General features: G+C 46.7%; 1 protein-coding gene across 1 annotated transcript in view; it reads right to left on the reverse strand.

Annotated features, from left to right (window-relative positions):
- NLRC5 (NLR family CARD domain containing 5) overlaps positions 1–12,585 on the reverse strand; it is a 32,814-nt gene that overhangs the window by 19,671 nt on the left and 558 nt on the right. Inside the window, exons 2-17 of the mRNA XM_058813783.1 lie at positions 11,883–12,183; positions 10,493–10,555; positions 9,288–9,353; positions 7,117–8,866; positions 6,656–6,739; positions 6,224–6,307; positions 6,065–6,148; positions 4,714–4,803; positions 4,011–4,061; positions 3,609–3,674; positions 3,294–3,377; positions 2,874–2,957; positions 2,642–2,731; positions 1,714–1,779; positions 562–639; positions 75–158 (exon numbers count right to left, since the gene is read on the reverse strand). Coding sequence (XP_058669766.1) covers positions 75–158; positions 562–639; positions 1,714–1,779; positions 2,642–2,731; positions 2,874–2,957; positions 3,294–3,377; positions 3,609–3,674; positions 4,011–4,061; positions 4,714–4,803; positions 6,065–6,148; positions 6,224–6,307; positions 6,656–6,739; positions 7,117–8,866; positions 9,288–9,353; positions 10,493–10,555; positions 11,883–12,183 — 3,125 coding nt within the window. The remainder of the gene's footprint in view (positions 1–74; positions 159–561; positions 640–1,713; positions 1,780–2,641; positions 2,732–2,873; positions 2,958–3,293; positions 3,378–3,608; positions 3,675–4,010; positions 4,062–4,713; positions 4,804–6,064; positions 6,149–6,223; positions 6,308–6,655; positions 6,740–7,116; positions 8,867–9,287; positions 9,354–10,492; positions 10,556–11,882; positions 12,184–12,585) is intronic.

Here is a 12,585-nt window from a genome sequence, read left to right on the forward strand (position 1 = left end):
TCAACACTAAAGGGCATTTTCTGAGCATTCCAAATAAATGCAGGAAAACACCAGGGGAGCTGAGGAGGACTCACTCCAGCTCAGAGATGTGGCCACATTCCTTCAGGACTGCACACAGATTCTTCAGGTCACTGCCTTGAAGATTACAGTCTGTCAGTCTGTGGGGAAAAAAAAGAAATCAATCATCCAGGTCTGCAGGATTTCAAATAAAGGTGGTAAACTTCACTCCTCTGAAAATCAGAGAATCAGTGAAGAGCTAATAATGAAATTTACAAATGCCTTGATGCTTAGCAGCTCCCACAGGGTGTCCAGGTGATGCCACCCCTGCCTGGCACTGCAGGTCCTGTGTCCTTGGTAAGGCACAGGGTGGCACCAGGTCCCAGGGGCTCCAGCATTCCCTCCATCCAGGACAGACCCTGCAGCTCCCCTGGCAGCTGGAGAGTCCCAAGTCTCTTGTGATTCTCCTCTTAGAGATGTGAATTACATCTCTAAGATGTTACACTGGAAACAGGACCCAGAGATGGGACATGCATGGGACACAACGAAAACTGGCCAGGGTACCTGATTTTTTGGGAGGTGTCTGGTGTCTGGTTTTCCTCCCCATGCTGTTGGTCACCAGTAGAGAACACAGGCTCTTCCCTAAGTGAGCACAAAAGCAGACAAAGGTGAAACTCTTCTGTTTTAGCATTTTGGCAGATCCCTGGGGCCACCCAGGCTCCAGCCTGTATCTTGCCAATTGCAAGCTCTCCTTTTCTACCCAAATATCTGAGCATGCAGACAACTGGAGAGAAGGGGAAAAAGATATTTCTGTCTAAGTTTTATGGAGAATTCAGCTTTTGCTGAATTTAGCTTTTGCCTAAATAAGTTTTGTGAAGAGACTGTACAAAAATCTGACTATTCATAATTAAATGGAACTGTCTATGACTAACTAAACTGTAACTAAAAGCTACAATTATAAACAGTGAAACTATAACTAAATCTGACTATTCATGACTAAATGGAACATGCAAAAGCTAAAATATCAGAGTTTGAAATGCCACCTGGTGCCTTAAAGGAGCCCACAGATTGCCTGTCTTGGGCTGTCACTCTCTCTCAAGCACAACCACTGGGCTATGCCTGTAAGAGTGCTGCTTTGTCTCTCTGGCTAAAAGGTGGAATGTAATTATTCCATGGGAAATGCTGTTTTACTGTGAGCTCAGTCCACAGAGAACAAGGGTATAAAGAGTGAGCCTGAAATCCCAGGAGCAACAGAAAACCATTTCTTGGTCAAAACCTTCATGTTGAGCTGTTTTAACCACAATTTTCTGAGGGGAAAAATTAACTTCCAAATATCCCACAATTTAGGAGTACCATGATCCAGAATGGAGAGTGTTCTGAACTCAGGGATCTGTGAATCTTTTCAGAATTGGGTGTGGCATTCACTTGTTATTTTACCCTCACAATTATCAGCTAGCACGGGTGTCATTGAACAGCCTGCTCTGCTCAGGGTGCTGTGGGATGAAACGTGCTGCTCTAGAGGCATAAAACACTACAGAAGGCAGTGACAACTTTTCAAGGGGCTGAGAAAGCCAGGAGACAGCTCCACATTTAGGTTTGGGGGTGGGGTAGGAGGCAGGAACTGCTGTGGAGTGGAGTGTTACCCTTGGTACCTACACAGGATGCCAGAACCAAACAGGATGCTGAGATAACACCATTTGTGCACACACAGCCTACCTAGGAGGAAGGGAAGCAAGCTCCCTGTCTTCTCTGAACCTCAGCACTGCAGTATCACGAGAAAGGCTGTGAGGAAGAGAAGTAATCAATCAGCGTCATGGTTTGGTTATTTACAGGACTTCTTGTTTGGTTTTGTTCTGCAAAACTCTGGTGACACCAATCATTTGTGCTTAAAACACTCCCAAAGCAAGAAAAAAACAATCCCCATCAGTTTTAAACTCTGGTTGGATCAAATTATGCAGTATCTGATGATCCAGTTTCTCTGAATCACTAGACAAAGCACAGACAAAATTGCTGTACTCAAATGTGTTTTCAAGTGATAGTAACAGAGGAGAAAGAACTTCAGTGCTGCTCCAGGAGGTGTCAGCAGCTCTCACACTCTGCAGAGATCCTGGCTCCAAAACTCCCCAATGCACAGAGCAGGGAAGCATTTTAAAACACCCCATGCACTAAAGGACAGAGAGCTTTGCAAGCACCCAAATTGTGGCTGATGGCCTGTTGTCATCTTATTGCAAAATTCCAAACCTCCTCAGTGGCTTCTCATGGGCAGCTCCTCACAGCACTGACTCCTTCTTCTGTACAGCCAACAAACTGCAGCTCTCCTCTGGAGGAGCTCACCCACTCTTTTATTGCACTGATCCTTATTGGACACAGCTGTAGCTGTAAAGGGCAGCCCTGTTCCTAATCCTTGGTAATTGGTACAGCTGCAACTCCTCAGGAGTGAGGTTGCCTTCTGCACTGTTTCCTTATCCCCCCACCATGGCCCTGCAATCAGCTCCCAGCAATGCCACCAAGGGCCACCAAGGGTCAGTGACCACCTTGGGACACGCTCTGCACCCACCCCACGCCCGAGGTGACCCCACAAAACCCTCAGAATGCAATTCCCGGGCTGGGGATTAACCCCAGGCATGGCTCCAGAGCCACATACCTGACCTGCAGCTCCATCACCTCCTGGCAGGAGTTTGCTGACTGCAGCAGGCTGCACAAGCCACTGACAGAGAGGCAGTTCTGGCTGAGACTGGGAAAGAAAAAGGCAATTAGCTGGGCCCTGAAATCCCACAGGATGGCCTGTGGAGCAGCCACCAGTGCTCTGCATGCTTGGAACCATTTCCCTTCAAAAGAAACCAAGGCAGGTTGGTTTTGTGCAAGGCAACACTCACTTCAGCTGCTTTGAGATTGATAGACAGGGGAGGCTTTTCAGCAGACAACTGCAGCCTTCATCTCCAAGCTTGTTGCCTGATAAACTGAAGCATTTTCCAGTTAGTGGGGACTGACTTGGACAGTAAAAACAAAGCTCTCAAAACCTGCTTGCTGTTCCTTTCCCACAATTGCTTTTTTGTCAGGACTGTTGTTCTGTCTCAGATCAATCTTCCCTGCTTATTTCTGCATCAACCAACTTCAGACAAAAAGTTTTAGCCCTTGGGCAACATGATTCATGTTTTAGACCCAAACCATCTTGCTTTAGAAAAATCTATGCTCTTTAAGGCCCTTTCCAACCCAAACCAGCCTGCGATCCTGTGATTCCTGCTCCCACACCCCCTGCCTGCAGCCACTGAACAGGAAGGAAAGGAGGCACTCACTCCACTTCAGAGAGACAGGGACAGCTCTGGAGAATGGCCACAATCCTCCTGGCATGCTGGGAGAGCAGCCTGTGGTCCTGCAAGCTGTGAACAGAAAGGCTTGGTGAGCACTGAGGGCATGGGGGTGCCCCTGGCTGGGCTGGACCGGATTTCTATTGTCATCTTTATTTACTGATTCAGGTTTATTTCAAACTTTCCACATGTGGAAATATCCTCTGTCCTTAAAGATGAACACATCTGCTTCTCTGGCCCTTCTATAGTACCTGCCATCTGCAAACCACATGCACCAGCAGGACTCTATGCGTCTACTCTTACCATAAATTCACACGTCTAGTTGGCATTAGGTGTTCTTTATTCTCTTCCAACTTCAAATCCGGAGATCTGCAAACAAGCAAAATAATTTGGCTTTTAATATGCTTTCATGAACTATTGACAGCTTGGTCCCAGTTAATATTTCCCAGCAGAAACCACCAGGTCTGTGTTCTGTGTCTTTTTTTGCAATAGAACCATGGCACCTCAAGCTTACCCAGGCCCTAAGGAGATGCTTTTGTGGGACTGGCTGTGGGTGTGTGTGCAAACCCAGCCATTTCTGGGTACATTTCCCATTGCTCAGGCAGCTGCAGGGGCAGTGGGCACCAGCTGTGCTGTTATTGTGGTTTATGGTGACACTTCAATCAGCACAATTGAACACAGAGTAACCACAGTGCAGTGTCTCACCTCTGAGCTCTCCCAGATGCGGCAGAAAAATGAATAACCATGGTGTCCCCCCTGAAAAAGAGATCCAGGTCAATATCAGGTCACACACTGGGCCAGGATTTTTTTTTTTTTGCAAAGTTTGTTGGAAAGAGATTCAGTAGAAACTCCCTTCCAGCAAGAAAAATAAGAAAAAAGCCATATGCAATTTGAGTTACACCAGGGATTACTTTGGCCTGTTAAACTTAGAACATAAGACAACCACAAGAGACAGGATGATTTAAAAAATCTACTCTTTGTCATCCCAGACACATGAAAATCCCAAACCCTGCAATTTAAAAGAATGCACACATTCCTTAGAGCTAAATTCACACATTTTCACTGAACTTAGCTGACTCATAGCAAATGCATGCTAGTTAGTAAAGAATTTCCTTTCTGATATATTGCAGAGCTTAGAAGCAAATTTAAATTCTGTTATACAAGAAGAAATATCACACTCTGCAAATGGTTTTATAGACCAAGGATAAAAAGACCTATTAAAAATACAAAGAGGAAGTACATGGTATGAGGAATTCACATTTTGTTTGCAATAGAAAAGAAAAAAGGAGTCAAACTGATTTTTGTTCACCTCAATTAGCCAACGATTAAGCTGAAAAAGTGTCCATTTAAAGTCAGCATCTAAAGAGACAACCTGCTTGCTTTTGTAAGAGCTCTCATATATTGATACCTGGCACAGAGTTCAGTGACATTTTGACACATGATGCCTTCCTTTGCCAGACTGAGAACAGCATTCAAGGAAAGATGGTTGTGGCTGAGGCTGTGAACATGAGGAGAAATAGAAACTCAGCTGCTGGGCCCCACAGGATGTTCTTTTGTTACACAAATGCCCTGTGCTCTGTCCCCAAACATCCTGAAACACACGATCCTTTAATAAGGGTATTCCTCAAAAACTTCTGAAATTTCCATCTAGGACTCAACAAAAGCATTATCAGATTTTTATCAGTTCTTTCTCTGCAAGCTGTAGCTCCCATGAATTTAGACTCAGGTATAACTCTTCCATGTGCAGCAGAATGATCACTAACCAGTTTTGGGTTAGTTAGTTCACACCTTCATGACTGCACCACTGATCCACAGTGCAGCTCAACTCCCACTACAACAAATCCAATTTAATTATGGCTTGTTAAAGCAGGGAGGCCTGAACACAATCCTGCAGCCTCTGAGGGTTTATTCTTTAATTGCACATTTGTTCTGTTTCATTACTTGTTGGACCTCATTAGATGTGAAACACCTCTCAGCCAGCTCTGGATGGCCACAGGACCTTTAGAAGGAGCAGCACAGGAGAAGAGGGCTGTGGAAAGGCTGGGAAGACTCTGATGGAGCCATCCTCCCTAGATCAGAGTGAGATACCTCAACCTGAACCTCACCAAGGGGAACAGAAGAGGGAAAGTCAAGCTGGACACTGAGCTGAGCACATGCACTGTAATTCCTGCAGAGGTGTCAGTGGTGCCAGGATGTCACAGACATCTTTTATGAAAAATCTTTTCTTTACGATTTTTCCTCTTGAGAAGCTGAGAGGCTTCAAGAACAAAATGTAAACAATGGTTATCTGCTGCTGTGGAATGCCACAGGTGCATCTGTGATTGGTCTCATGCAGTTGTTTCTGATTAATGGCCAATCACAGCACAGCTGGCTTGGACTCTCTGTCTGAGCCACAAGCCTTTGTTATCATTCCTTCTTTTTCTATTCTTAGCCAGCCTTCTGATGAAATCCTTTCTTCTATTCTTTTAGTATAGTTTTAATGTAATATATATCATAAAATAATAAATCAGCCTTCTGAAACATGGAGTCAGATCCTCATCTCTCCCCTCATCCTCAGACCCCTGTGAACATGGTCACACCAGGACTCCCTTGGGATGATTTTAAAAGAATTAGAAAAGAACTGTGAGGCTGAGCCTGCCTCAAACTGAGCCCAGCACAGCCCTGCTGGCACTGAAATGTCTGTGCCTCAGCTTGGTGCCCCACATCTCTGTGCAATGCCTGGCTTCACAATAGCCAAGGTTTAATCCATTTTTACTCACTCTACTTTCTTCAGCTTTTCCATTTTGGAAAACAGGTCCATCACCCTCTTCCCTCCTGGATCCCGGATGCGGTTGCCCTGCAAGCTGCACAGGATTCACCCTCATTAGTAGCCCAAGGAAGGAATGGTGGAGTTATGGTCATTGCCACAACACACTCACTTTATTTCCTTGAGCTGGAGGCACTGGGATGCAGCCTGGACCAGGTTAGTCATCCCCTCAGCTGTGATGCACCCGCCTGTCAGCCTGGAAAGGGAAATAATCACTCAAACCAAGCAAAGGGAGGACTGGAATCCCCTGCAGCACGTGGCAAGCCTGTCTCAGACCCCTGCCTGCCCCATGTGTCCCCCATACAGACACAGAGGGGGCAGCCTGGCTCTGCCATCAGAACCAGCTTCATACTCCTTTTCAGGCAGAGCAACACAACTCTGCTCTTGGTGCCAGCATAAAGCCAGAGCCACACGTGTCTGTGCTGCTCTGTGTGGCACTGTCACCCTCACCCTGCACAGAACAGATCAGCCTGGGGTGAGCCAAATACTGAGCAGAGAATAGACAGGAAGGGAGAAGGCACTGGTGCTACAAGCAAAGACTTACTCCAGTTTCTTCAGGCTCCCCATTCCTTGTAAGCACTTTGAAAGAGCAGCAGCAAAGTCATCACCACATCTCCTGCTACGAAAGCTAAAACATGAAGAAAAGGGGAAAAAGACAAACACACCAAAAGCTGATATTCTCATTTGCTTGCAGGATTCACCCTTCCTTCATATTGAAAAGAAATATTTATCATTTTCCCTCTTATCTAGTGCATTAACTACCCTGCTGTTCACCTTAATCAAAATGGAAAAACAAATAAAAATATAGCCAGAATGGTTTTATCACCTTATTATACTTCAATCACTCATAAATTCATTATTTCATACATTTCTGCAGTACTGAAGTGATGCTGTTCTGATCAAATTGTCTCACATCATCTCTCTCTCTGTCCTAGAACAAACTTGAGGTTTGACCTCCCAATCCCTTCTCCCCACCCAGCAGCTCACAGCACTCACTGTGTTTACCTTAAGTGTTCCACATTTTTACAGCCAGCCAGAACCTCCAAACATTCAGTGTCCACCAGACATCCTGCAAAATCCAAACAAATCAAATCCTGGCCCGAGTTTATCACAAAAACCAAAGCCGACATGTCCAGCGTTGTCAGTCTGAAGTTTTTAAACTCATACTTGAAATTCAGCAGGCTCCCAATGTGCTGGGCTACCTTGAGGTTTTGTGTTTCAAAGGTGCAGTGGCAGAGCTCAAGGACCTTAGGCCCTGACAGATGAGTGGCTGCCAGTTTCTTGAGAGATTCCAGGATCACATCCTGCTTTTCCTGCACCCAAGCTTCATCTTGCTCTGCCAGCAGCATGAGAAATGTCCTGCACTCTCTTGACGACAAACCCGAGAGAAATATGTGAAAACTCTCCATAAACTCAGTCTTTGTCTCATTCTTTAAAGTCCACTTTGACTTCAAGAAGAACTTCTTCTTCAGGTAGTTCTTGTCCACCCTCCTGCTCACCATGAGACACAGTGCTGCAAAAAACTCCTGCAGGCTCAAGTGCACAAAGGCATAGCCAGCCTCTGGGCAGGTGCCACTCGTCTTCACCTCAAAGACAGTCAGCAACCCATGCAAGGAAGCAAATTCCTTCACGTCCTCAGGAATGTCGTGGACATAAAATACAAGTTTCTTCTCTTCCAGGCCTCTCAGTGCAAGGTCAAGCAGACCCAAAATGGCCTTTTTGTTACAGTTCACCTGCGTCTCCTCATCACCTGCACAGTCTCCTTGCTGCTTGTTCAGGAAGATGAGAAACATTTTGATATAAAACTGTGTCATGGTCTGAGGCAGCTCCACACTCGTCTGGTGTTTGAGGAACAGATACTCCAAGCAGATGCACACAATGTTACACAGGGCAGGGATGAGGCACATGCTGAGGAGTTTGGTGCTGCTCTTCACGTGAGCAATAGCTCGTTCTCGGAATGAATGCTGACAGAAATAGTGGCTGACATATTCCTCAACCTTCTTATGGTCAAATCCCCCAATTTCTGCCAACACACTTACTGTACATAACAAGAAGTCAGGCAGCCTCTTGGGGCGGCTGGTGACCAGCACTGTGCATCCAGGCAGGAGGCTCCCACGGCAGAGCTCTGCAAAGAGCTGGGATATGGACAGAGGGGAGGTCAGAGCTGGGCCTCTCTTAGAGGAGGACGACACGTCCATGTTGGCTGCAAACTCATCCAGCCCATCAAAGATGATCAGAGTCTGCTGGGCGTTCTCCAGCAGGCCCTGGAACACGGCGTCAGGGCTGTCCTCCGGCCGAAGGAACATGTCAAACAAAAGCTCCTTCAGGGTCAATTTCCTCTTTAACAAATTCAGCTGCCGAAACTCGAACAAGAAAGTGAAGAGAAACTGAGGTAGGACACCTTCTGCCCATTTCTGGAAAATCCTGTGCATTAGCCTGGTCTTGCCTATCCCTGGTTTCCCAAACAAAAAGATCACCTTGGTCGTGTGCGACGGGGCCTCGCTGCAGAGCAGGTCTGACACTTTCACAGCTGTATCTGCACATTCTTCTGCCTCAGCAGCACCTGCCAGGCCCTCTTGGGCTTTCTCTGGTCTCTCTTTAAAGCGAGGAGCTTTGCTCTGATGAATGACAACGTTGACAAAGGTTTGGTTGAAAGGCAGTGGCTGTGTTTGCTCCTGCGCTTCTGCTGCTCTCCTGCTTCCGTACCTCTGGCGGATGGAACTGATGAGGAGATGCCTGTAGTTCACACATGCATCTAAGAAAGACGGCAACAGAGGGGGTGTGAAGGTGAAAAAGTTAGTTGTGAGTCACCACAGATCCAAAATACTACCACTTATAGACAGAGAAACAATGGCCCTCATCAGAGGTTGCTGGGTAGGAATGACAAATTTTGAACTCCTCCTAAAATAACCTCTTCCTAATTTTTCACAGGGGCCAAAGAAGAACATTCAGGAAAAAGATGAGACAGCTTTATATGAAAACTAAATCTTACTATCTCTAAGATGAAAATTAATTATCTGTGTATTATGCATATTATTCCCTATTCACCAGCTCCCTCTTCACCCGTGCTGGCCTCCTAAAGCTGGAAGTTGATTTCCTGGATGTTTCTGCAGGGATGTTAAGTAGATCCTTTCCTCATAGAGAAGCCCAGCACAGCTTCTGGAAAATCCACATACCCAGCCTTCTCCGTTTGGCATCTTTGTCACTCCCAGAGATGCTGCAAGGGCGAGGGCAAGCAGAGCCTGGAAATGGAAAGGTCAGAACCACGTCAAAAGAGCATTTTGAATGGCAGCATGTTAAACTGGGCAAGATTCTCCAGCAAAGCATCTGGGGAGCTGGACAGGAAAAACTGGACAGACAAAGCTATTTGTAAACTCAGGCTGAGATTACAGAATTGCTTCTTCTGAGGTGGGCCACAAACACCTCGCTGGTGAGATTTTGCTGGGTGGGTGAGGCTCTGTTCCTTGATTTGAACAGAGGAACTGCTTTGATATCCTGGGGAACATGGCTGGGAATATCTGTGCCTGGGGAATGCAGGGCGCACAGATTCCCAGGGCTGTTTATAGTAGTTAATTTCCTGGTTTTTTAGGATGGACTCTCAGATGGAAAGAATGGACAGAGCTGAGAGAGGCACATGTCTTTCTTGACTGGTCTTAGTAACTTTCAGCACTATTTTCAAATTTCCATTCCACCAGCAACTGGTGAGATGCACTCAGTAGGACACAAAGCAGCTGGCAGCAGTTTGAATGCAGAACATTGGTCACTTTTTTCTGTTCTTTTTCAACATCTTAGACCTGCACATGACACACAGGACATTCATGTGACACCTGCAGTGCTGTGACTCAGAAGTCTCTGAGCATAAAGTAGAGGCAAAAGTGTCTCTCCATGACCTGCACCAGCTGGGAAAGTCTCAAATCCAAATGCACCCTGAAGAAAACCCTACTATCTGTTTCTCTAAACTCCTATTTTGACATCTCTGGAGTGGTTTTTGCTTGATCAACACCTGGATAGTTTTTCTGCTCTTCCTTTAAAAGCCAAACCAACTTCTTCCACCTCCCAATGAACTGACCACAGTATAAATGCAAAAAGCATGGATTTTGTACAGTGGTTTGGAGATTCCTGCAGAGAAACTAAAATAAGTGAGTTCCTTAGCAGGGGGCCAGCAAGGCTTTTCTGAAATTCAGGGAAATAAAACAAAAACAGGGGAGGTTCACATGCAAAGCACCAAGAACAGAACAATGAAATTGCAGTGGCTTCTCCACACCTTGCCAGTGCTGAGGGTCAACACCTGGGACATTTGGACATTTGGAGCCCTGCCCAGGCCATGAGCAGAGAATAAAACCTCCAAGAGCTCAGTGCCCAGGGTCTGTGCCAGCCTTACCTTTTGGCACTGATGACTGGGCTCTCGTGTCTATGCCTGGTTCTTCTGTCTGGCTGAAGTTACCTACAGGAGTCAAATGGGAAATTAATTGTGGTTCATGTGAGCATTCTGCTCTTGCAATTCGGAGTGCAGCTGGCCAGAGACAAAGGACAAGCATCTTGCAACACAGACATTGGCACAAACCAAGGCTCACTATAAGGTATGTAAACACCCAGGTTCAAGAGTCACCATCTGATCTTTTCCTTCCAGGTTACTCTACAGCACAGTTAGTTTCACTTTCAAGGCAGAAGAAAAACAATTTCACTCACTGACACAAACTCGGAGTATGGGCAGCCCTGGCTGATCTAAAACCACACTGTTGCCCAAAAGGGAAGCCCTACTTTCCCTGCAAAGAAGGGTTTTCTGTGAACAAACCACTGGCTGAGCTGGCAGCCCAGTCAAGGGCATTTCTGACTCACTGCACACCTCAAAGCTGCCACAAAACCCCGTCAGCATGGCCAGAAGCAGTTCACCTTCAGAGGGATTAGTGATGCTCAGCTGTTATTACAAAAGTTAAACCAGTATAAGCCAGCTCCTTAAGAGACATCCTTTTATGATATGTCACAGTATCAAAAGGCTGAAAACTGCTCCAGCTTCAGTCCTGAGAGAAATCCCCACCAAAGCACATTCCCTGATGGTTGTCTGGTCTTTGCCTGTTTCATCTTAACCAAAGTTGCTGCTGCTGCACTTGTTTACAAGGGTTGCATCCACGCAACTAATGCAACCAATGAGAGTTACAACAGAATGTGAAAGCACCGTTGAGAAGAACCCATCCTGTGAGACTTCCTGCAGAAGAAATTAATTAATCACCATAAAAGGCAGCCCAATAAAGGAAAGGCACAGCTTATCTGGCCCCCCAGGCCCTCACAGGGCAGAGGGTGTGCACACTCTGTGTAGTTTGCAAGATGACACACACCAACGGGTCGTGGTCCCCAGGGATCACTCATTTTCTCTAAAGCCCCTGCCTCTGCTAACAAGGAATATGGAGAAGTGGTTTTGTGTGGTAATTTTATGATTCTGTGTTCCTTGACTTTCTGGATCAGGAACATTTAAAAAAATAGCAATTAAAAATCCGCAGAACAAAGAGGTTGGAGTATTTCTCCTTCAAATAAATCCATCCAAAAATTGCATCTCAGCTTTACTGGAGGTGGGGGGCGTACAATTTTTATTGTTTTAACCTGTTAATGTCAGGGGACTTTTACCTCAAATTACATTTCTAAGGCAGAAGTTGCGCTTCCAAGAAAAACAAGGCCATGCAATGAGGGCACTGGTGGTCTGGATGGTCTGGCACTGCCTAGACTGGGTGATGGTGATGGCTTTGGTCAGGGGAAACTGGCCTGACCTCTCTTACCTTCTCCTGCAGAGCTCATGAGCAGCACCTCCAGGTCCAGGGGCAGGTCATACTCCATGCAGACAGACTGTGCAAAGTGCTTCCAGGCAGCAGGGCCAGCCCCCTGCAGCAGGTCCAGGAGCAGGGATGTTCTCTCCCTGGGGCTGGCGGTGGTGCCCAGGCTGCTCAGGGCTGCCTGGGGCACGAGGCGCCGGGCAGTGCAGAGCAGCCACTCGGGGCACTGGGTGAGCAGCTCCTCCAGCTGGGGACGGGCTCTTGCCACAGCTGCTGCCACATCCAGGTCATCGGGCTGGAATGGGGGCTGCAGGGAGCAGACAAACGGCAGCAGTGGGCACAGGAGCAAGAGATGTTCACCCACACAGCCCTGCATGGCTTGATCTGCTTTTGGACCCCTTGGTCTAACCTAGAATTTCTCACCTTTACTCCTGAGTTTAGAGATCTGAGCCCACTCATGGCAGTCCTTGTCTGCCATCACAGTGACACTGAAGGACAGGGGCAATCTCTCTGGCACCAGCCAGGGAGAAGCTGTTGGCATCTATATTGCTGCATTGGCCATCTGCCAAACATCCCAGACATCTCTCACATGTACCAAGACCTCTGGGGAGGTCAGGGATGTTTTTGTTATTGCCCAAGAGTGCTTACACAGAGGCAAGGTTTTCTGCTTCTCATAACACCCTACCAACAAATGGTTGGGGATGCACAA

Source organism: Ammospiza caudacuta, chromosome 13 (assembly GCF_027887145.1).
Source record: "Ammospiza caudacuta isolate bAmmCau1 chromosome 13, bAmmCau1.pri, whole genome shotgun sequence".
Lineage (NCBI taxonomy): Eukaryota > Metazoa > Chordata > Aves > Passeriformes > Passerellidae > Ammospiza > Ammospiza caudacuta.